The 23,250-nt window shown below is 49.7% G+C and overlaps 2 protein-coding genes across 3 annotated transcripts in view; both read left to right on the top strand.

Annotated features, from left to right (window-relative positions):
- The first annotated feature begins 1,272 nt into the window (after positions 1-1,272).
- rpl38 (ribosomal protein L38) lies at positions 1,273-5,369 on the top strand. Its single transcript, XM_018745399.2, has 5 exons — positions 1,273-1,322; positions 1,531-1,562; positions 2,351-2,411; positions 2,911-3,033; positions 5,299-5,369. The coding sequence occupies exons 2-5, from the start codon at positions 1,560-1,562 to the stop codon at positions 5,322-5,324; spliced, it is 213 nt and encodes a 70-aa protein (XP_018600915.1). The 5' UTR covers positions 1,273-1,322; positions 1,531-1,559; the 3' UTR covers positions 5,325-5,369.
- Positions 5,370-6,988: 1,619 nt separating this feature from the next.
- The window catches only part of ttyh2 (tweety family member 2), a 54,656-nt gene continuing 38,394 nt past the window's right edge, over positions 6,989-23,250 (top strand). For both annotated transcript variants that reach the window (XM_018745475.2, XM_018745474.2), the window contains exons 1-2: positions 6,989-7,463; positions 20,836-21,008. In XM_018745475.2, the coding sequence (XP_018600991.2) occupies positions 7,335-7,463; positions 20,836-21,008 (302 nt within the window). In that variant the 5' untranslated portion in view covers positions 6,989-7,334. The remainder of the gene's footprint in view (positions 7,464-20,835; positions 21,009-23,250) is intronic.

Below are 23,250 nucleotides of genomic sequence, written 5' to 3'. Positions count from 1 at the left end.
TAAAAACAAAAAATTGTACGATGGTGATCCGGATTAGTCTATCCTGAGTTTTATGCACCTACTTGCGCGATGAACATCGGTGCATAAAGTGGAAAGTAACAAACTAGGTTTACTTAAGAATCACGTCTGCAACTATGTCTCGTTCTCCTAATGTAATTGACACAATGTATTTTGCTGAGATGTACGTCGCTTTGGAGAAAACCCTCTGCTAAATGAATAAATGTAAATGCAATGTAACGTAAATGTGTCGACTCTTGACACTCAGCTGTACGAATGGGTAAATCAGTGTGAAGTTGACTGTCGAACACTGCGTGAAGGTGGGTGCACGTGAAAGAGTGTCAGGGCCCGGAAAGAAGCCCAAGAAGATCTCAGTGACTCAGCTGAACCCCCCCCCAGCACAGGTGAACGCCGCTCGAACCATAGCGGTTAAGGCACCGCGAGCCCCTCCAGCCTGCAAGTTAATGCCCATCACAGGTCCACTGATGACACCTTAAGGAGCGAGAGGTAGCTCTTCTCTCTGCCCGGGTTAAAGGTGGCTGGTGACTGAGCGCGCGCTCGTTTTTCGTGCTTAAACCGCAGGGATTGGTGCGTTTACTGTGCCTCGAGCGCCCCCTATCAGTAGTGTGTGGAATAAATCTTTAGTCGCCATTCTTACAGTTTGGACACAAGGGGGCGCTAATGGCCCACAGAATTGCAGCACAGGCGATGGCGTCATCAATTTTTCCGCATCTCCTGAAGCCTTGGGATTAGTTTATCGTTCTTATTTATTATTAGCATTTATTAAACGCACACCCTTGGTTAATACGCCTCAAAATAAATGACTATTCTGAGATGTATGTACCCTGATTCAATTAATATTTCTTGGTCAACGTTTATTTTTTCTGAAAATTTGGAACACAATAATTTCAGATTCTTACATTGGTGATCAATAAAAATGAAATAATCATTATGAAGCACACTCCTCTCAAAGACAAAATATATTGACTTATGACCAGAGTATATGTACATTGAAAACAAAATAGGGGTTGCAAATTGCATTTTTCTTTAAAAATAGAGACTTGTTTTGTTAGTTGAAAGGAGATCTTCTGTATTCTACAGAATGCTGGCATGACTTTCCTCTTTGCAGTATAATATCCACGTGTTTAAATGTGCAAAACTTTGGCTTGTACTAGCGTCACACGAATCTATAACGATTTTAAAACGCTTTTTGGTCCTGTCCTTAGGCGATGGCGCAGTATGTCCCCCTATGCTACCCGTAGTTTTTACATAAGGAGGAATAAGCGGAAGTCCCGCCCCTTTTCCTCTTATCGCTGGTGTGCTGTGTGAGTAGAGTTTGATACAGAGCCTAGTCAAAATCCTTTGAATCTGTAGTCATCCTAACTTTTAAAGACAGAAATTTAGCTGGAATTATATGTTCGGGCACATTAAATCCCCTATATAACCGATTTTCTGTACATTTCGTATGCTGTATTGGTATTTAGATTAGTGTTGCAGTGTGTCGTTATGACTCCCATCTTTCGTCTCTTTCAGGCTCCTCTTCAGTCAGCAAACGCAAGAAAATGGTGAGAAATTGTGCCATTTATGCTCGCTGAAGTATCACCTTTGGGTTTTGTGATTCAATGTATTCAAAGTCCCCGCAGCCTGCATTTCGTACTGCTAACATTTGTATCTGAATCGACTTTTTGGCCTAGTAGTAGTTAGCATAGCGCGGTAGCTATGCTAGCGCCTAGTGTGTCTAGCAGGTGTGGAATTAGATCACTCATTATTCTCTTAATACTTAGTTATCATTTCTTTGCTTTGGTGGCCAATTTGCTTGTGTGTATTCACAGGAGTTGCTTCATTCCATTTCCCCCCCTCCACATGATTGGAGCAAAGTTGCAGTTTATAAAGTCATTCAGTTAAGGCTGAATAAAAATGTAATTTTCTATGGATCATTGGTTGGCCAGCTTGGACTTCTAGTGTGAAATTTGTTGGTTTGACGTGCTCATCTCTTATTGTTGGTCTAAATGATGCCACACATTTACCTGAATGGAGGTAAATCATTGGTGGTCACTTTGGTAGTGTTTTAGTAAGGCAACAAGGCAAGGTGATGCTTTGAGGTAATGCAAGTTGTCCAAACACCGCAGGCCTCTCTCGGTGCCCGCAGTGCATTCACACGCTTGCAAGAATAATGATGGACCAAGTGCTGAGCTTTGACTTGACCGCAAACTTCAGTTCCACCGGTCCAGTGACATCCCTTGTGAATTGTAGGACGTGTTTTGGCGCTTCCATTGTGTACCGTCTTAGTAACATGTTAGTAGTTAGAGGTGCGACTTTTTCCATTGTCACTAAAATGCTTTTTATTCTTTAGCCACGAAAAATTGAAGAAATAAAGGATTTCCTGCTTACAGCCAGGAGGAAGGATGCTAAATGTAAGTGAAAGGTTTGGCATGGATATTTTTTGAACAGTGAGGCTCGTTACATAGTTTGAGTATTTAAATTGGCTTGTTTTTATGGTTGGACTTAATGTTTGCCGTATTGCAGAATTTCAGTAATTATGAATCATTGATCTATTTAGTGTGAGTGGAAAGCCACCTGTGTTTTTAAACTTTTTTCATATCAGAAGCTCCTATGGGGGTTTCATTGGATCTGTGAAGCCCTGGTCTGAGTAGTTGCAGACAGGAAACATCTATGTAAAGAGCCTTGAAGATCCCACTGGGGGGTAGTGTGATATCTGGTCATCCACAACACTGCAGGCCTCCTGCAATGTCTGCAGTGTTGTTTTGACTCAACTACAAACTTCACTTTCACCAGTTCCTTGACAGTAGTGCCACAGAGAAGTGTGTTTTTATAGGCAGCCTGTGTGCACCAGCTTCAATTGTGGTATTTGAGCAGTAATACTAAATTGGGCTTGTGCCGCTATCTGTACAGCTGTCAAGATCAAGAAGAATAAGGACAATGTGAAGTTCAAAGTCCGCTGCAGTAGGTACCTCTACACCCTGGTCATCACTGACAAGGAGAAGGCTGAGAAGCTGAAGCAGTCTCTTCCTCCAGGTAGTTAATCTGACCCATGAACACTCTTGTTTCAGTAACGGGGGCCGTTGCTCAGGCCTGCTTGGAGAATCTGTAATATTGATTGTCTAACTTTTTCTGAATATGAGGACAGCTGTTAGTGGATGTAGTGCAGCAGAGTGGGGCACCAAGTGGCAGTGCTGCCTCTCCATTCTTGTGCTGTTCGGGTATAGGTCGAGTCAGGCTGTGTGGAGTTTGTGTGATCACCCTGTGTCTGTGCGTTTTCTCTGGGTGCTCCAGTTTCCTCCCACAGTCCAAAGCCATGGAAGTTCAGGTGGAAAAGATGGTGTTAAACTGCTCATAGTATGTGAATGGGTGAGCATGTGGTTCCTCTGTGATGGACTGGCCTCCAATCCAGGGTGTACCCCCCCCTCAGCATTGCTCGGTGGTTCTGGGGTTAGCTTTAGACTACCGTGACCCTGCTCAGCCTCAGGACAAGCGGTTCATCAAGATGGATGTATGGTTATTAGTGGAAGTGGTAGTCATTTGATTGACTGTAGCTGAGCCCAGCACCTGAGCTGCACTTGTAGTTAAGGTTGGTGTAAGACTTCCAGCTTCTGTATTCTCCTGTAGCAGGTTTGGGTACCACTGGTGTTCAGTGTGAGAACTTATGAAAATTCTAGATGTGTACAGTAAAGTTGGTCATAAGTCGTAAGTTGGTGGTTTTCATACTAGGAGTTGGAAGAAATGTAGTTGGTATCAGTGAATAATGTAAAGCTTGTATTAACACAAGGTTTTTGGGAAGACTGGTCAGAAGAAAAATGTTAATATATATTGGTACAATTGATTTTGTGGATATTTTGTATATACGGGACTTGGTTAAGTCAATTTAGGTGAATGCTTACTATTCAAACCGAGCAACTTCCACTATCACAGGTCGTTCAGGTAAATTAGAATATGATGATAACTATGAAATGGCCACGTTCTATGGACACTAATGTGAAAAGCTGCTTTGTGGAAACGTTTAGTTTGCTTGTTTGGGACCAGTGGTGTGTCTGCCATCAGTTCTGTGCAGCTCTTCAGCCTGTATAATTGGGGTTTCTGCAGTTAAGTGTCACTTGTTCATGTAACAGCCCATGTTGGGGATGAATGCCATATGTAACTAACTTTTCTGTGTCAGATCAGAATCCCTGCAGACACTCAGTATGGCTGTAATGCTCTAATCTATCAGAGTTGTACAAAAACGGCCCTGAGAGCATTCAAGGTCCCACTTGGGGGATTGTGCCATCTGGTCATCCACGCAAGTTGTCCAAACACTGCAGGCCTCTCTCAGTGCCTGCTGTGCATTCACAAACTTGCAAGAGTAACATTGGACTAAGTGCTGAGTTTTGACTCTACCAGAAACTTCAGTTCCACCGGTCCACTGACATTGGTGCCACACAGAGGCATTTCACTGCGTTAATTTTAGTGTGGTCATGGAAAGGTGTTGGTTCTTACACAATCTGAGAATAGAGGCAAAGCAGAAATGGCCTCGCTGGTGCTGGCACTAACTTGACTCTGGTAAAACACTGCTTTGCCTGTGGTGTGTACCATGAGCCACAGTGGTCCTCGGTTGCAGTTCTTGTGGACACAAGCCGTGAGAGTAATGTAGTGAGAGCCTGTGTGTATTTTCTCTGTAAATGTCTTAAAGATCGGCCTTTTAAGGGAACTGACTACTTAAGGGCTCTAGGTGGATCTAATACAGGGCTTGAATAGGGCGTCATGAATGTGGTATACCCTGGTAAGGTTCATCAAGTCCTATTCTAAAGTAGGATTTAGTGCAAGGCATAGGGCTTGCCTCTTGGGCATTTCATTGGATAACTATTGTCTAAAACAAAGGGCTCATAGGCAGGTAAAAGAGCAGATGGACGACAGTATATATTCGTTATTCAGAGGTTTTATGGGTTGGTGTTTTAAAGACCTGTGACTGTTTGGATGAGGTGGACATAGTGGGAAGAGATGTACACATGTGTGCGTATATGAGCTGTGCTGCAGAGTTACTTCGCAGGTGTTTTGTGCAGAAGTGTCGGGACAGTAACTACTGTGGTGGGAGCTGCTGAACAACTCTTTCACACAGTAGCTGCAGCCAATGTCTGGATGAGTTTTGCTAGACTCGATGAGCAGTGTGTCCATTTGATGTAATGTGATCGTAGTGGTATTGATTGTCCATGTGAACTTCTGGAACTGTGCTCTAGTATAGTGTGTTTTGGAAAATTTTTAAACTGACTTTAATGTTTTGCTTAATGTTACTTTTTTCTATTTCCTCAGGTTTGGCTGTGAAGGAACTGAAGTAGAGGTCTGCTGTGTACAGAAAATGTAATAAAAAAATTGGAAAAACACATCTTTGGTCTTATTGTGTTGGGGGAAAGGGGGATGGGAACAGTTTGTGTAGGTAGGTAGGTTTTGCCCAATTTATTAGAAAAGCTGCCAGTGTTAATGTGAGTACTAATGGGTGAAAGTTGTAAAAGCCTGAAATTGATTTTGTTTACAAAAGCAGTATTAACTATTTTATTGTATTCTATATTATCTGTTAATGTGTTAACTGTTTACTACCTACATACCTGTAACTTAACTTAAATATCTTGTCAGCAGAAAACACCTGTCAGTTATGGAGTTTAATGATTCAAGACCATGCATTTCTCCTAATAGCCAGGGGTTGTGCAAAAAAAAAAAAAAGCAGTTTGATTAGGACCATCGAGCGTGCTGTTAAACTGGGGTCCAGCTGTACCTATGAGGAGATGTGACCCCATCAACGTAAGCAACATAAGCAATCAGAATTCACTAAAGTAACACAGTGTAATGGTCTCAAGCATCAGAACCCTCTACCTCTGGGCTGGATTTGCCTGCTTGGGTTTGTTCCTTCACTCGGGTGGTGTTGGCATCTTTGTTCCCCTGGGCAGGAATGAGTGACATCCCTAAACTTCTCTAGTAAAGGTACACATGCACACTGAAGGTATGACAAAATTTTCTTTTAATCCAGCATGGGAGATTTCATGTTTAGACAAAAAATGATTATCATGTCAAAATGCTTAAAATTTGAACAGCACGGGTTGAGCAACAGAGGCAGAAACAGAATGCTATGAGAGAGCAGAAGCTCAAAAGGTTACAATATTTCACAGGTGTGATCACGTGACACAAATGTAATTTCCAGAAAGCTGTGTAGAATAACCCAGAATTTGGGAGTGTTTCGTTTCAGCTCCAGTTCAGGAAGGATCAGTTCTATTGGATTCGTGATACCTTAGAGTAGCGCTTCCTGTCTTGTCCACAAGGGGGCGGGCTTGACCCGTTCACCTAAACCCCGGGTTCACGTCTATATAGCGCCCTTCCTAACAGCGAAAAAAAGAGCCGTTGAAAATACAATTATAAACTGAATTACGTCTCACTTATGTTTGCCATCTGGGTAACATCCTGAGCTCCTCGGAGTTCCATTTTTGGTTCGGGCTGCTGTCCGGTCCTGTCCAGCATTCGTCTCATGGAAGGCGGACGAAGGCGATTTTATGGAAGCTCCCCAAGAAAGAACAACGTGGACTCTTCCACATTTTCCGTACATTTCAGCATGACGTCACTGCCCCTTCGCCTGACGTCATTGTACATGACCGTGCCCTCATCTTTGTTCTCACTGCGCGCTTTAAAAAGCGCTACATAAACAGTTTACCGCTTTTGTCTATATATTTACACTTTCAATGGCACTTCTATCGGAGCTGCTTGAGGGATGCGAACCAGCAACGTGTGTGTGTGTCTAAAGCTCTTCGTCTGTTGTCGATGCTCTTCTTTGTTCACTCTGAATGTGTACGTCGTCGCTTTGGAGGACAGTGCGGGTTACAAATGGAAATTATTAATACTGTCGCTGCACACCACCCAGACTCATCTCCTTCTGCTCCATCTCTCTGCGCGCTCCCGCGCCGCTCGCGCACACCCCCGGCCCCGCCCCTTGTCTTGTGCCCCCGATTCGCGCGCGCTCCCGCTCCCGCACCCATCTCTCGGCTCGTTCTCGGCATACGCTCGTCGGGCGCGCGGACTCGGGGATCGGAGGCACGCGCGTGCTCCACCCCGACCCCGAGCCGAGACTGGTGTGTGCGCGCGCGCTTGATGGGTGACCGAGGGCTTCCCTAAAGTTTGCGTCCTTCTCCATCCGCACATTGAGGGTCCGGAGCTCCGCGCGCCGTCCTTCTGTCTTTGATGGTCTCGCGCCGCCGGCGCCTCGCTGCTCTTCGCCCACCCGTTTGGCTCGGCATCCCCCCCTCTCCCCCCACGAGGACAGGACAGAACAGGACGCCCGAGTCGGCGCGCGCGTGCGTGCAGCTATGTCCACGGCACGCGTGGACTACATCGCGCCCTGGTGGACCTACTGGCTGCACAGTTTCCCCCACGTGAATCTGAGACTGCAGCCCGTGGACAGCACGTTCCGGCCCTACGAGGACAACTACCAGCAGGTGAGTGCGCGCGCGGGGTGCGATCGCCTACCACGGGTCGGGTCCACTGGACACACCTTCAGCTGATTGGCGTTCATGTGTCCAGGTGATCATCTTCTCATCATGGTCATGGACATTGTCAGTGTCCAACCTAGGGTGAACTGGGGGGGGGTTGTGGGTTTTGGGGGGCAGCATACATACATACACACACACACACAGTGTATCACACTCCAAGAGCAGTTCTCCTTTGGGCTCAATCATTAGACCCCAAATCCATTTTTTTTAACTTTAGTCTCACTGAAGTGAAGTGGACTTTAGAAGAAGTCATTTCTGGTCTGACTTTTGCATGACCCCATCCATCCATCCATCCATCCATCCGTCTGTCCTGCCTTCCACCCTCGTTCATCTCCATCGTCTCGCCATGTGCATGTATCCATTAGGAAATCCATCCTTCCATGTATCCTCAGTTTTCTCTGACCATCCACCTTTCCATCCTCCATCTGTCTGTACATCTACTCTTCTATCCATCCATCCATCCATCCATCCTCATGTATCTCCTTCTCACCCACCATGCATCTATCCATCCATCCCAACGGCGATGTATCTCCATTTCTCCCACCGTCCATCCATGTCGATGTATCGCCATCTGTCCCACCATGCATTCATCAGTTCAGTCATCCATCTGTGTCTCGGTTCTGCATCTATCTCTTCCTCTTCCATCCGTACACCCATGAATCCATCCCTTCCATACTCCTCAGCCCGCATCCATTCTGGAAGCCACAGTTCCCTACCCATGGTGATCCTTGGTTCATTGGGTCGCTCATGGGGTTCTCCAGAGCTCTTGTGGAGCAGAGCAGGTAGGGTGTCAGCTGCCATTGAGTATGGAGATGACCATTGTGACTGAACACTCGCTTCACCATAGATCCCATCACTCTGAAGCACAAAACTTAGGAGTTGTGACTCATCAGCTGGACCTTCCAGGATGTCCGCCACACGTTGGATGGGTCTGTCTGAGCTGGCCTCATGGGGCCACCATCAGGTTCACAGGGTTCTGAGGATTGTGGAGTTCATCTTAGGTCAGCCCCTAGCAGATGTGTGGTTCAATGGGCAGCGTTCGCCCAACTTCAAGGTGTTGATGCCACCATGGGTTCTGAAAGCCCGTCAGGCTGCGCGCTCTTCTCCAGCACCAGCAACCATCTTCTGGATCAACACCTAAAACATCTCCACTTTATTCACTGCCACACCACACCTTTCCTAGACTCACTGCTCTGGGCTTTATTCTCCGTTGAAGTTCTAAGGCTATGGGTTTTGACCGCACAGTATACTGAACGTCTTCAAGAGATCCAAGGATTGCTGATGTGAATCAGTTGAACTGATCACCTGATTCCCATGTTTATTTAGGGTAAAATTAATAGTATTAATATGACGGGGGGGTGCGGTGGTGCAGTGGGTTTGACTGGGTCTTGCTCTCCGGTGGGCTGGGGTTTGAGTCCCGCTTGGGGTGCCCTGTGACGGACTGGCGTCCCATCCTGGGTGTGTCTCCTCCCCCTCCAGCCTTCCGCCCTGTGTTGCCGGGTTAGGCTCCGGCTCCCCGCGACCCCGTACGGGACAAGCGGCTTCAGATGATGTGTGTGTGTGTGTGTGTGTGTGTGTGTGTGTGTGTGTGTGAGAGTATTTGTACGTTCTGTGAAGTCATCAGACGTGCTGTGGACTCAACACGTTGGTCCACAAGGTGTTCAGGGTTCAACAGTCAATTTAGTCAGTTGTTTGTTTATCTGAAGCTTCTCCGGCGTAACACACAGTATAAGTGTGTGTATGCTGAACTACTCACACTGATTTACCCATATATACAGCACGCTAATGTAGAGTGAGTTCCAAGATTAAGGCCACTATGGCAGGAGAGGGGATTCGAACCCGGGATGCTACCCGCTGCCCACGTGGCGATGCTCCATTGTGCTGAACACTGTGTATCGCCACACGCCAGACTGTGAGCGTGGCCTCCTGTAATTGTGTGTTGTGCTATTTTCAGAGCGGCTGTTGCTCTTTCTCAGCTTCCCGCTTGAAACTTGTATATTAATTTTCATCTTAAAAATCGTAGTCCCCTGGGCTCTGTGTGTGTGTGTGGGATTGGGGGGTTCGAGTCCCTGAACTCGAGGCCCTGAAGTTTGCACTGTACACTCTTGCAATGAGTTCTCGTGTCAGGAAAACACTTTGGTTTTTTTGTTTAACTTGCTTTATTATTATTATTATTATTATTATTATTATTATTATTATTGTATTGTTGTTAATAATAATAATAACTACTGCTAGTATAATCATCATTGTTACTATTGTTGTTTGTTCATGTAGCAGACACCCAGAGTGTTAGGTTTCTTACACTGAGCTTTTTACTCTGGTTTACCATTTACACCGCAGGGTCATTTTACTGCATCGGTTCAGCACCTTGATCAAGGGTCTCGATCACTTCGGCACGTTAACAGACGAATTAACGAGTGAAAGAGATGAATTCAACCGCCAGCCGTTCCCAGATACAGTCGCACGGCTGTCGAGCGTTGATTTTAATTTGCCGTATCATCAGGGCATGATTTTTGGATGTTGAGGAGCTGCTCTGTTGATTGACAGTTCCACTGGCCAATGGGATGCGGAGGAAGCCCTGCGGTGGGTGGGACTCACCTGCTTCGTTCGAAATCGCGTGCATCAGCGATGTCTCCTAAATCACATTAGCTGCTGCAGGATTTACACCCTAATGAAGTTTTAATTGGCATCTCCAGGCCGTGGAAGTTCACTTCATGTTTGGTTCTACAGGAAACTGTTGGCTGCACTGCTGCCCGGAGGTACTGACCAGCCCTCACCGTGGCTTTGGGCGTAAAACGTCAACGTTCGCACGTCGAGAGTTAAACGGCGACAGTACAGCGCCGTGGCTCCGTTACTCTTCTTTACCGCAGTCGGTGGGAACGGTAAAGAACGATCCGTGCTGGGTGAGAGCGGGTTGCAGGAGATGGATCAGCCCGATCCGTAGGGCGAGTTCATATCCTCGATGGTTCATATCGCCGGTGAGGGTCTCGGACGTCCCTCTGGACACGGCTCCTTCGCTCAAACAATGTATCGAGTGTGTGGTCTAACGGAAGGTCCCTCCTGCTTCTCGTTTTGCGATCCATTACGTCCAGGCATCCGTCTCGTGACACTCATCCTTGTCTCGCTTTATAGTTTGGCGTCACTGTTAACCTTCGCTGACAAATTTGTCCGGTGTGACTTTGTGTTACGTTGTGAACCTTGCGGTAACACAGACGTTTGCAAAGCAGGGTAATTTTTACTGTTTTCGGCTCAGGGTAAATGCCTTGATCAAGGGTGCTACAGCCGGGAGTGGGATTCGAACCAAACACCTTCAGAGTGCAAGGCTACAGCCCTGAGTCCTACACTACCATTGCAGGGGTATTTTGTGTGCATGTGTGTGTGTATATATATTTATATTTGGTCATCTAACTGAGAACCCGCTGCCCTTCGGTGATGACCAAAGCAACTGCTCGGCTTATGCAAAACGGTCGTGATCCTGAGTGTGTAATTGGGCCTAATCTGTATGACCGCGTTCGTCACCACCGGCAACCTTACAACGTAATCACATTTATTTTCATTTGACTTAATTGGATTTTTATTACTCAAAGCCGGGGGCTCCGTTTTGCTCGGGATAAGATGCGCCGTGCGGGGGCGGGTGTTTGGAACACGGAACCTCCCGGCCGGATTAGCGAGGAAGACCGTGGTGCCGCCGAACGAACCTGGGCTCCGAGCTCAAGAGCGTCAACAAATAAATCCCTTGTCTTTGCATATCGCATCTTTAAGACCATTAGACTTGTTAATTTAAATTAAAATTAGCGTGTCGTCACTGAAGCTCATCGCGGAATTTGATTGGCTCTCAGTTGACGGGCAAGTCACGTGAGCCAATGAGAGGCTGAGAAAGCTGTCACATGGCCGAGGTTTGTTACACGTGTCGTATAAAATCCTGTTCTCCATGAAGACCTAATCCACAATTAACTTTTTTTTTTTTTTTAATTTTTATTATTTAATGTAAACATGTGCCTTTAGTTTTGCCCTGAAGTATTTGGGAAGCGCTGGATAGTTTGCCATGCGTGGGAGTTCTAGCTAATTTACAGCTATGAGCTGCCTGCGCATATATTGCGTTTAAGGTTTTCAGGATGATTGGCGTAAGGAGATGCAATTAATCATGTGAGCTTCCTTCGTTTCCTTTTTTTTTTTTTTTTTTTCCCCTTCTTCTTCAAACATACATCTCTTGCACTTCCCTACATGTGTTTGCATAGTTTCACAATCTCTGCGCTGCATTTCCAAGACTGCTGCAGGAAGAATAGAATTAATTTCCCAGGTGGGGATGAATTTCCCAAGTGAGATAAAGTAGCAGTAAATGGGGCTGGTAAAACGCAGTTCAGCTGTCAGCGGATGGATGGATGGATGGATGGATGGAAGAATGGAAGATCAAGCTCAGAGATGGTCTTGCTTTCTGCTGGTGGAGATTTTTTTTTTTTTCTTTCTTTCTTTCTTTCTTTCTTTCTTAAAATGAAAAGACGTTCCCTGCCCTCAGTTCTTTCAGGTACTGTTTTCTGGGGAGTGCGAATGGCTCTTGGGTGCCGAGAACTTGCTAGGCTGGAGAATTTCCAGAATGAGGTCATCCTTCCACTTTAGCTCAGGCTTCAGGTTGGTGCAGATGAGCTCCAGAGATGGGGCTGATGTCGCTTATTTATTTAACCATCCATCCTGCTATCCGGCGCAGGTCGCTTCCCACCGTCCAGCACTCTGTGACGAGGGCCAGTAGGGACCGTCGGTGCTGAGGAAGCCGCGTCCTCTCTGTTGATCGCTTCCCCTCCTCACTGGGGTCAGGCACGAAATACTGCCCCTTGGACTCCATCCGTACCTTCGGGGGGGACGTCGTGATGCTTTCCAGAGAGCAGATGCCGTACTGGACGTAAGTGGATAGGACAAGTACCCACTGAGGACTGTACACAGAGCCACCGTGGAGGTCCAAGTGCGCCAATCCCTGTAACCTTGAGTGCCGTGTTCACGTTGAGCCAATTTACCCCACCGAGTACACTTTACCCTGTTTGGCTTCCCTGCCTGTGCGGGAGAGATAATGGACTGTCGGGAGGACTGCCTTCAACATCGCAGCTCCGCGCTCTAATTATTTTAAGGAAATTGGCTTTCGGGGCCCATGGAGGTGGCGGCAGGAAGATACGGTGCTGTGGGAAAAACTATTTGCCCCTTTTCGGTCTTCTCGCTTTTTGACACGAGATTTGATCGGACCTTTTCGCCAGATCGCGCTGCGTGTGAATGGAGCCTGAGAGAGAGAATGCGCCGCTGCTGATTTTATGTCGCTTCCTGGTGCAGAACGAATTAAATGTGTAGTAAGAGGTATGACAGGGGGCACAGTGGGTTGGACTGGGTCCTGCTCTCCAGTGGGTCTGGGGTTCGAGTCCCGCTTGGGGTGCCTTGCGACGGACTGGCGTCCCGTCCTGGGTGTGTCCCCTCCCCCTCCTGCCTTACACCCTCAGTTGCCGAGTAGGTTCCGGTTCCCCGCGACCCCGTATGGGGCAAGTGGTTTCAGATTGTGTGTGTGTAACAGGTATGATAAAGTAATTGCCTTTTCACAGCTGCTTTGCAGCACCTTTAGCCGCAACGACCGCAACTAAACACTGACTGTAGCTGTCTTGCACACCGGTGGAGGAATTTTGGCCCGTTTTCTGAGGGTCCATTCATATATTACTGGACCTGACAGAAAGATCTCGTCGGATTTAATGTCAAAAAGCTGGAAGTGCTGAGAAAATTGGAAATGCTTCATGGCAGGACTGTAAATAGAGGACCGAGGAGCTTCTTTGAAATGGGGCCAGTGGTTGGCATCCCAGGCTCTGCCCCTTTCTACACTGGGTCCGTCAGGAGAGGCAGGGGTTGCCAGGGCAACGTCAGCCCGGGCCCGATGCGGGTTGTTACCTTTCACGTTCCGGAACCGGGGGCTGAGCTTTCCCGCCGCTCTCGAACCCCGAGGCTAGACACAAAGGGGATTTGGTTCACCCCCCGCCCCACCCTCTCCCTACCGAGCCGCGGCCGCCGCAGGCTGGTGTGAACCTCGCTTGGAATCTGCCCCGGGTGTTTGAGAGGATCTGCCGCGATTCTCCCCTCCGCCCCGGCTGAACGGAGGGGGCGGTCAGTCGGCCCCCTTTGCGTGCCAATCCCGTCGCGCGGCGTGCGGCCGGATGTTTGTTTGCGCGCCGTCTGGAGCGACTCGCAAGGGAAGAGCGGCTCCTCGGTGAGCGAAACAGCCCACCTCCCGGCGCACGCACACTTGCACACGCTGCACGGAAATACACATGTGTAAACCAGCAGTGGTAAACAAAGGGGCACAGAAGTAAACACACCTATATGTACACCATCCCTGCCACACAGACGAGCGCAGCTACACACTTCCCCTCTCTCTCACTCACTCACACACACACACACACACACACACACACACACACACACACACACACACACACACACACACATCTTTCTGCATCAGTAACCCAGCCAACGACGCCCCCCAAGAACGGCGTTCTGCTTCAGCAGTTCCGCACAATCTCCACATCCCAACATCCCTCCCCCCCCCTTTATTCTGTGTTGGCTGCCGTACCCCCTCCCCCACCCCCAGTCGCTCCTTTCTTCCCTTTGTCCCCCCTCTCCTCCCCTTTTGAGTGGATAAAAGTCTAAAGGAACAACACTGAGTGCCCCCCCTCCCCCCACCCGCCCCACCAAACTCAAATGGTGGTGTTTGGTGGCGTGAGCAAGAAGAAACGTGTGTTACCTGCAGCGTTGACCAGCGCAAGGAGCCACGTGCTGGGGACGAACGCCGGGTTCGAGGCAGACGGATTCCCGCTCCCGCTGTAGTTCCTGTGATCGAGGTACTTACCCTGAATTGATACGATAAAAATTACCCTGCTGCGTAAATGCGTAAAGCAGAGCAAGTCAATTTGGAGAAAAGCGTCAGCTGAATAAATAGATGTAAATGCGGGCCGTCTGCTTCCCGAGGTTGGAGACGGTTGCCAAGGAACGCCAGACCGGAGCGGATTCAATTAACGCCGACGGGCCGAACCGCACCAGCAAAGTGGAATTTCGCAGCTGGCCGTGTGAACCATCGGGGGGGGGGGAGAGACCCCTGCGTTCTGTCATCCCTCAGCCCAACGTAGATGGCGATGACGACTCGAAAGGTGTCATGTAAATGAGATTGCTGCAGCGCGGGTGCCAAAACAGGGTGAATCATGTAATTAAAAAGATGCTTAATGAGACGCGCTCACTGGAACGGTCTCTCCGTTGCTCGGAAGGATGGGAGATTTTTTTTTTTTTTTTTTTGTTTCCTCACCCTCCCACGCTGGGGTCGTTTAGGGGCACCCGTAAATCGATGGAAACTCCAGGTAGGATGTTGCACGAGGCATTGTTGTTTCATGGGGGGGGGTAGCAGCATCTGCCTGCGGTCGCGTCCTGTGGAGGACGTCAACGTCAGCATCATCCGACAAGAGCTGCTGGTGCAAACGGAGCAACCCCGAACCCTGAAGGGAGTGCTTCCTCAAAGAGCCCTTTCACTACACTGAAAACGTGATGCTTTCTCTGTTCTTGCTGGAAAAAATCTCTTTTTGAACGTCGATTTCCCAAAACAGCCTTGAGCCCTTTGTCTTGCCCGTCTTTCTCCATCCGTGTCAGTCGCTGCCCATCTATTTCCTGAAGTAAATAGGGCCAGCAGGTGGCGTAGTGGTCAAAACTGGCTTTGACGCCCGTGTGAACCCCCGCTGTAGTACCCTTGATCAAGGTATCGATACAGAAAAAATTACCCAAGTGTATAAATGGCACGTCGCCGTAAACTTGTCGTACAAACCTCACATTGTAAGATGCTCGAGAAAAGAAGTGTCAGTATAAGGTGTGAGACAGAATGGGCCCAACGTCCTTATAGGGTGTAGAAATTGACCGTCTCATGTTTCTTTTGTCCATGGGGGCGTTTGGTGGCTGCGTCGCACTCCGTCCCTTTTCTCACCTTACCCACTTGGTTATGAGGGCAAACCCTCTTTTGGAGGGAAAGGAAGTGAAGAGCGAATCGGCGGCTTCCTGATTCTGTGTCCAGGAAGGGGACCCTTTGTCGGGGTGGTTTGGTTCTTGATATATGTCCTTTTTTTATCTGCTCTTGAGTGACTTGGCATCACTTCTTTCTCCGTGGGGTTTCATTTTATCGGCAGTCATGTAGGGCACGTTGGCCTCTCGAGATGCCCCTCCGCGTGGGGGTGGCGTGCTTCGAGTTCTCGCGCGCCAGTTCTTCAGAGAGATGAGTCCGGTCACACGGCAACGACCCCCGAAACACCGTCACAAAATACCCATCGATGCACCTGCCCGCATCTTACGGCCCGGTGGCGGGGAGCCTCGGTACACGCAGAGCCCGGACAACGAAATATTCGTACGCTGCCGATAAGAATCAGTCGGCAGCATCCATCCGTCGTCCAACGCAGAGTCACGGTGGTTCGGAGCCTGTTCCGGAAGCCTGGGGCTTGAGGTAGGGTACGGCCTGGACGGGACGAGCTCGAAGAACATTACTAGTACTACGCTTTGTTACCCGTGAACAGGCTGCTGCGTATGTCGCACAAACGTGCGGTCGGAGGGAAGCGGCTGAGCTCCGTGGCCCGAAGTCCCGGCCCATAATCCTCTAGAGACCGCATGTTTGTCCCCCTACGTGATCCGGGGTGCTCTTGAGAAGGTGTGGAGAATTTACAGGGCCTGAAGTGCAGTGGGAGCGCTTGTGCCCTCCCCTGTGGGGTGGAGACGGCAGAGCACCGTGATGGGATTCCCAACTGCTTCTAACTGGCATCACCATGACAACCAGCTTGATTTCCTGGCTCCGGGTTCAAGTTAGGACACCCGAGCGCCTGTTCCTACAGGGACCGTACCACACGGACCCTCACCTAGTTTGCCTAGTTCCCGTCCCCTGAGAACCTGCGAGCCGCGGGTGTGACGCCGGGCCCCCAGAGCCTGTTGGGACGTGTGCCGGGACACACGGTTCCCTCCTCCTGTCCCTGGACACGGGAGGCGTGGCTCGTTTTCGCGAAAGAAAAGACGGAGCGATACTCGAGGAATGGACGCGGAGAACGGGTTCTCCGGAGAGCGGGTTCTTACAGGACGCTGTCAAGTCAGTGTACATCGTTCTAAGCCCCACCTCCCACTATCATTTCCCCCGTGGACGTGCAGCACCTTCCTCTCGTATGACCTCCTCTCGCAGCGTCGAACGCGCATGTCCTGCCCGCATACATCCCCGGATGAACCTGTCCAGCGGGCTGGAACTCGATATGAAACGATGCCCGTTGTCTCTCGGTGCCAACGGCTCATCAGACGTCTTTCCCGGAACGCATAATAAATAATAATAATAATATTAACTGCTGTGAAGGCGCTGAAACCATATTAAAAGGTTAGTGAAAGTGAGCGGAACCTGCGGATGAAGACATTCTTTAGGCATTAGTTTTGAAATACTAATTTTGGGTGTCTAGACAATATAAGCCTGGGAAAGTTTTTTAAAATAAAATATCCATATTTGGCGCATTGTTAGTGTGCAGGATCATTATTGACCTCCATGCCAGAGATGTTTCCACAAGCTGGAAGAGCAAAGAGTGAAAATTGAAGTGGACTCTGGGAAGACCGCGCCGCGTGGCTGAGCTGGGCGTCCCGGTCGACCGAACCCTCCCCCTTGGGACCGCATTCCTGAGGAGAACCCGTCTGCGTGTGTTTCTTAAACAGGGAGAGGATTTTTTTTTTTTTTTGTGGGCGGGATTTCCTGTCTGCAGGGACTCTAATTTGCATAAAAAATCGAGTCGGGTAAATGATGATGGTAAGTGATGGAGGTCCGCTGTCATTATTCAGCTGGACTCCTGGTGAACGTGAGCGACCGGACACCTGAGGTACATGGAGGAAAATGCGAGATCGCAGACACCACATGGACTCTATAGGACAGATGTGAGATCAGAGTCAAACCTGCAACCCTTCGACTGGCAGTCAACATCTGTACATCCTCAGATTATTTATGCATGTTTATGTATAATATGTCGTGGTTAAATATTTATAGATATGACTACGAGGTTGCCAGACTCCGCTTCTTCCTTTGAGTACCGGAGACCCCGAATTGCTCTAAAGCCATATAAGCTGTTCCAATGGAACAATTTTAATGGCAGTACAAGTGTCGGCTAATATTATCAAAATCATCATTCATATTATATTACTAATAATTTGAATGTTTGTCTTTGGTCAGCATGCGTGTTTACTCAATTTTTTTTCCCACTTGGTGTGTTACAAAGATGCTGCCCATGTTTGAAGAACGTGAGATGCAAACTGACCAATGAGCTTGCGGGGTTTTGCATGTTGCTGCAGCTCGCAATTTTTCCCACCCTGAGTGGCGGTGCTGTTTCCCTTCCCGAAGCGAGGAAGCCTCGGCGCATTTTGGCTCGGTTCGCGCCTGTGGTCCGTTCTCACCGCCTGTCTTCTACCCCAAAGATGCCGGAGACGCCACACTCTCCGCGATGTCGGTGATGCGGAGGCTCAGAGCTGAGCTCCGTCTGTAACCGGCACCGTGGTTCTCGTAAGCGAGAGCTCGTGCTGAAAGTGGGAAGTCACGAAACCCGTGAAAGCCCTTATCACAAGGCCTGTGTTGCCAGCGGGAGGTTGTGGGTGCAAAAGGGTGGTGTCCAGATACTCTGAATGACTCCCCTTGTGCCTTCTGGGAAATGTTCCCTCAGGCTGCGGGTGCTAAAGGGTGACGTCCGTTGCCTTTGTCCGTTCCCGCCTGGGGGCTGCGGTGCAAGTCACAGGCCTGTCCGCAGATGCTGGATGTCTCAATAGGCTGCTTGATCGCAGCCCGGCGCTGCTGAGCGCCAGCCCCCCCGGTGGGGGAGGGTGATAGTAGTTTGTAATATCGGTTTCCTCCCTGCTGCCTTTCTGCTAACGAAGCCTTTCCTTCCGTCTGAAGAAGGACGCAGCCGCTGTGAGGCACATGCACTTCACCGCTGTTCTCACACCTCTCAGCGGTCGTCCCTTTCTTCGCGTCCCTCTGCGTTCCTCTTCCCTCCCTCTGCTTCTTCAGATCCACTCGGAGGTATTTCGCCGACACGCAGACTGTGCCGGGTTCGAACCTGGGCGCTGTGAGGCACCGGTGCTACCCGCTGTGCCACCACGCCACCCTTACAGATATATGCAAGGGTTGGCTCGAAGCCCTGCTGAAGGGCGATGATTATGAGAGTATAATCATCCTGTGTTGATGATAACGTGCTGCTCTAATAGTGACGGTAATGAAAATAAAGCTCATTTCTGGGATTTTGCGCTCGATGGAGCCCCGCCCACCACCCCGCCCATGTTGTTTGTCTGCACTCATCCCTTTGGCGCTTTGTCTGATGAGCTGCTTCTCTTCCTTCTTCTGTCTCCACGGCTCCAGCTTTTACTCCCCCCGCAATCCCCCATCCCCCAGCCCCCGGAGATGGGAGCTTTAGTGGGCGAGGCCAGAGAAGTGCTTTCAGCTCACTACGGTACAGCTGGCCCCTGAACTGCGCTCAGCTGCTTGGTAGGGATAAGATAACGGGTGGACTATCGGTTCGCACCCCGAGGGTGACCTACGGTGGTTTCCGTTCGTACGCCTCCCAGGGTTTCCAGCACAGGGATTAAGCTTCAAAAACCCAACAAAGTAGGACAAGAACAGCACACAGGGGACAGGACCCCAACACCTATACCTGGTTACCTTGCCTCCTGTGTTCCTGCAAATAAAGTTAATCAAACCCTGGTCCAAGAATCACCTTGAGAGAAGAATAACGCTTCCGGGGTATGCAGGTGGGCCCCTCCCCATAAATAAAGTATTGTTAAATAAAGCATTGTATTCAGGAACTTCTGCCACAAACCTGTGGTGTAAAGGTGTAAGTGTGAGTAAAAGGTGGGGGGGGTTTGGGGGGGCAGTGGACCAGAAGGTGCTTGTTTTGAGTCTCCGCTCGGCAGGTTAAGCACACAGAATGTTTAAAATCCACATCAGGGGTGTTGGGTAGGTGTCAATCCCAGCGATAAGAGAGCTGTGGTTTTATTTTTAAATGTGAGTAAAGACTGTTGTCACCTGAAAGATTGTGTGTGTGTGTGTGTGTGTGTGTGTGTGTGTGTGTGTGTGTGTGTGTGTGTGTGTGTGTGTGTGTGTGTGTGTGTGTGGCACGCACACTCAAGTGCAGAATAGAGCACTTGGATAATTCACGTGCCATCATTTTTGCACACGCGTCTGCACTTGAAGGAGATGCCAGGCTCGTGATCCGTGGGGGGTTGGGGGGGGTCACTTCACGTGTGCGAGCGCGGAAGCTAATTGCTAATTAACTGTCGGTTCTCCTTGTGCGCTCAGCTAGCGGATGGCCTCGTTTTCCCGACCGGGCCCCTCGCTCCCTCGCCTCTTCAGGAATCATGAGACTGAAGCTCGGCGGTGTTTCTTAGGGAATCACATGATGGTACGCGATTCAAACGGACTGTGATAATTCTACCCCCAACCGTTATCCTCATCAGCACTATCGCCGCGGATACGTAACAATGGGGGGTTGCCATGGTGATGGCCGTTGGGAGCAGGGTGTCTTTGCATCCGGCCGCTTTTCTCTCTCGTCCTTGCTGGGCGCACCTGCCCGCCACCCCCTCTCGCAACTGGGATGGTCGTCTCGCTGCCCTCCCCACCCCCACAACCATGGTCCCATCATCACAGACCCGCGTCCGAGGTGTCTCATTGGCTGCCAGAAGTGAGGATGCTGCTTTCTGGGACGCGGGGAGACCCCTTATCCGCTGCCAGATGGATGAGGGGTGAGGGATTAGGAGTGGGGGTGGGGTGTGTTGGATTTGTCTCACGATAGAAGGCGCGGGAAGTAAGAACTTATTCTCTTTGCCTGAGCGCCGCTGCCTTTACATAGTGGACAGCAGGTGGCGCAGTGGTTGGAACGGTCACCTCGCAATCGGAGGGTCCCAGGTTGGAATCCCACTCGTGCTGTCGTGTCCTTGATCAAGGCACTTACCCCGAATCGATATGGTACAAATTACCCTGCGCTATAAATGGCTAAATCGTCTGGCCGGAGCATCCCAGAATGCATCAGGATAGAGCATGCTTCCGTATTGCTGATGGGTTCGGGAGAAGTTGCTCATTTAGAAATAAGTGTGAAGTTTGAGCTCTTTGCGAATGAAGGTGTGTTCAGGAAGAGGGAGGGAATCCAGCACCGTTACTGTGGGCCTTAACACCCCCCCTGCCAAAATGTCCATTTCAAATGATCATGTTTAATTAGGAGGACGAGGCCAGTGACGACGTCTCTCTCTCTTTCTTGCTCCGTGTCCCCAGTCGCTCATCTTCCTGGGCTGCGTGGCGGCCGCCGCCCTCGGCCTCAACCTGCTCCTCCTGGCAATCTACCTGAGCTGCCTGTGCTGCTGCCGCAAGGAGGAAGAGGAGGAGAGCAAGAGGCCCAATTCCTGTTGCGTCACCTGGGCTGCCGTCACCGCCGGCCTCGTCTGCTGGTGAGGGAGCCGGGGGTCACCGGGCGTCACAGGGCCGTGGGGGCCCATCCCGGAACAAAAGGACGACGACTACCTGGGCTTGGCACCAGCCTTTTGCCAACTGAACCTGTTTGAACCAAAGGGGGGGACCCCCACCTGGGTTGTCACCACCATACAGAAGGGGTTGTGAGTGTGTGGAGTTTTAATAATAAAAACGGGTCGAATATGGTCTAAGGTCAAACACGGTCCAAAAGGGACTCGACGGTCTTGCAAACGGTTCGTAAAATGTGCTGAATCTGATACTTGAATTTCAAATTTCTTTTTCCATGGGAAAATCAAAGAGAATAGTTTTTTTTTTTTTTTTTTTTTTTTCCCCATACAGCCTAACATATGATCTTAAAACGGCGGGTCTCCGCCAAAAAGGTCCGAATTGGACGCTGCAGTTACTGAGGCTAGCCCTGGTGCCACAAGGTTGTTGGATCCTGCCCCAGAAAGAGACCCGTGCGTACGGAACTTAACCTGCGATGCGTCAGCAAAAAGCTCCACCTGCATGAAAACCCGAGTGCAAAGTTTGCATAAAATCCGCCGCTTACATACAGTGCGGGGGGGGCGGCAGCGTGGCCCATGGAATCATGGGAGTGACTAGCGGCCAAGTTTAACAGCCAAGAGAGGTGCCCAGAAGTGCCTTGACCCAGAAACATATCGCAGGCCTGCAGCGCGCTTTTTATTAAAGCCACGAGCTGCAGTGAAGTGCGTGTAATAAGATCAAGCGAGCTGCGTCCAAGTTCGAAGGCATCAACCGCGAGGAGCGTTTCTGTCCACCTCAGTTGCGGAGACTGAGGGAGGCGGACGCAGCCCTCGCCCCGCCCGAAGACCCGATACGTGCTTTTGCTCGGCGGGATTAGATCCTCGAGAAAGCGCGCTACAGAAGAACTCGCCCATCCACCGGCGAGTTAAAGAGCTAAAAGCGTGCGGTGAGAATAAACTGTGAATAAATGGAGCACGCTGTAAATCCTGGAGCTGTAACTCCACCCGTCCCGTCCGTCGTGACATTCTCGCCACTCTCAGCACAGTGGTACCAGGACGCCGCTCAATACCGTGTCGAACTGCTTAACTTCACTCTTCCTCCTTGCGTCACAAGCGCCCGAGTGTGGGATTTTCGTACGAACGTTTTTTTAAGTTTATTATTTCTTCTGTTTTCTCAGAAATTTCTCTAGCGCTGCAAACGTGACCGTCGTTTATCCCCCAAGCCAGCAGGTGGCAGCAAAGAGCACAGACAGCACGGGAGTGTGGGACCACCTTGATTCAACTCGCCTCCACAGTGTTTACGGCACGAGTCGGGTGTTTGTGAGCGTTCGTGATCAAGAGCAGGGCGACGAACGTTGCGCGTTTGCGGAACAAAGCGGCCGACGACTGGCATGGAATAGGAGTCTGAGGAGGCAAAATAGGCACTCATTTTCAGTCATTTTAAATTATTTCTAGTTTTAGTCGAGCTACTTAATAAAAATATTAGTCTTAAGAGGATTTTTTATTTATTGTAGCTACATCCAAACCCATCTCAGAATCTAACCTGTATGTACATCTATGTTATTGTGATAACTTCTTGAGTTACAGACAAAACAGAGTTACGAACAGACGTGTGTTCGTGCGCTGAGCCGCAGTACCTGCATACATAAAAATAAATCACATTATTTTAATTTTAAGTCTTTTAACAGGAGGCGACTCGGGGCTATGAAGGCATCTCTGGTACCCGGTCAGGATGACATCTGGCAGGCTGTAAATATTACACTGAGGTTAAAGTGCGCAAATGGCTGCAGGTTCGAGCTGGAAAGAGAGAATGTAGAAAATAAAATAAGCAATTTAAGTTTGAGATAAAAGCCTGTGGCGAACAGCTGAATAATGTAACGTGTTATAAATGTTTCAGCGGCGGAGCGTCGCCGGGTTGGTGCGGGACTGCGTTTGACAGGCGCCGAGATCGGCTTTCGCGCGGTCGCCTCTCGACCTGATGGGTTTTACTCCACTGCCGTTAGTCTGGATGACAGGTCGTGCGTGATCGTACCCTTCCCTGTGCGCTGATGTGCCTCCTCCTCCACGAGGATACGTCTCCTGAGACCAGGCTGGTGCTTACCTGTGGTATGGTGGTACCTTGGGTCGGTTGCCCGAGCGGAATCGTGTTCGCGACCCACCTGCTGTCGCCCGCAGGAACGGGAGCCGCCTGGGCCTCGCCACATAATGGGGGATTTACCACGTAATCCAGGCCGGG

This window comes from Scleropages formosus, chromosome 1 (genome assembly GCF_900964775.1).
Source record: "Scleropages formosus chromosome 1, fSclFor1.1, whole genome shotgun sequence".
Lineage (NCBI taxonomy): Eukaryota > Metazoa > Chordata > Actinopteri > Osteoglossiformes > Osteoglossidae > Scleropages > Scleropages formosus.
This window is presented reverse-complemented; position numbering and strand designations above follow the sequence as displayed.

Excerpts from the sequence above, each read along its gene's own strand:
- rpl38 (XM_018745399.2), top strand. Across the intron at positions 2,412-2,910 it reads CAGGAGGAAGGATGCTAAAT|CTGTCAAGATCAAGAAGAAT; the intron begins GTAAGTGAAAGG and ends CTATCTGTACAG. Across the intron at positions 3,034-5,298 it reads GAAGCAGTCTCTTCCTCCAG|GTTTGGCTGTGAAGGAACTG; the intron begins GTAGTTAATCTG and ends CTATTTCCTCAG.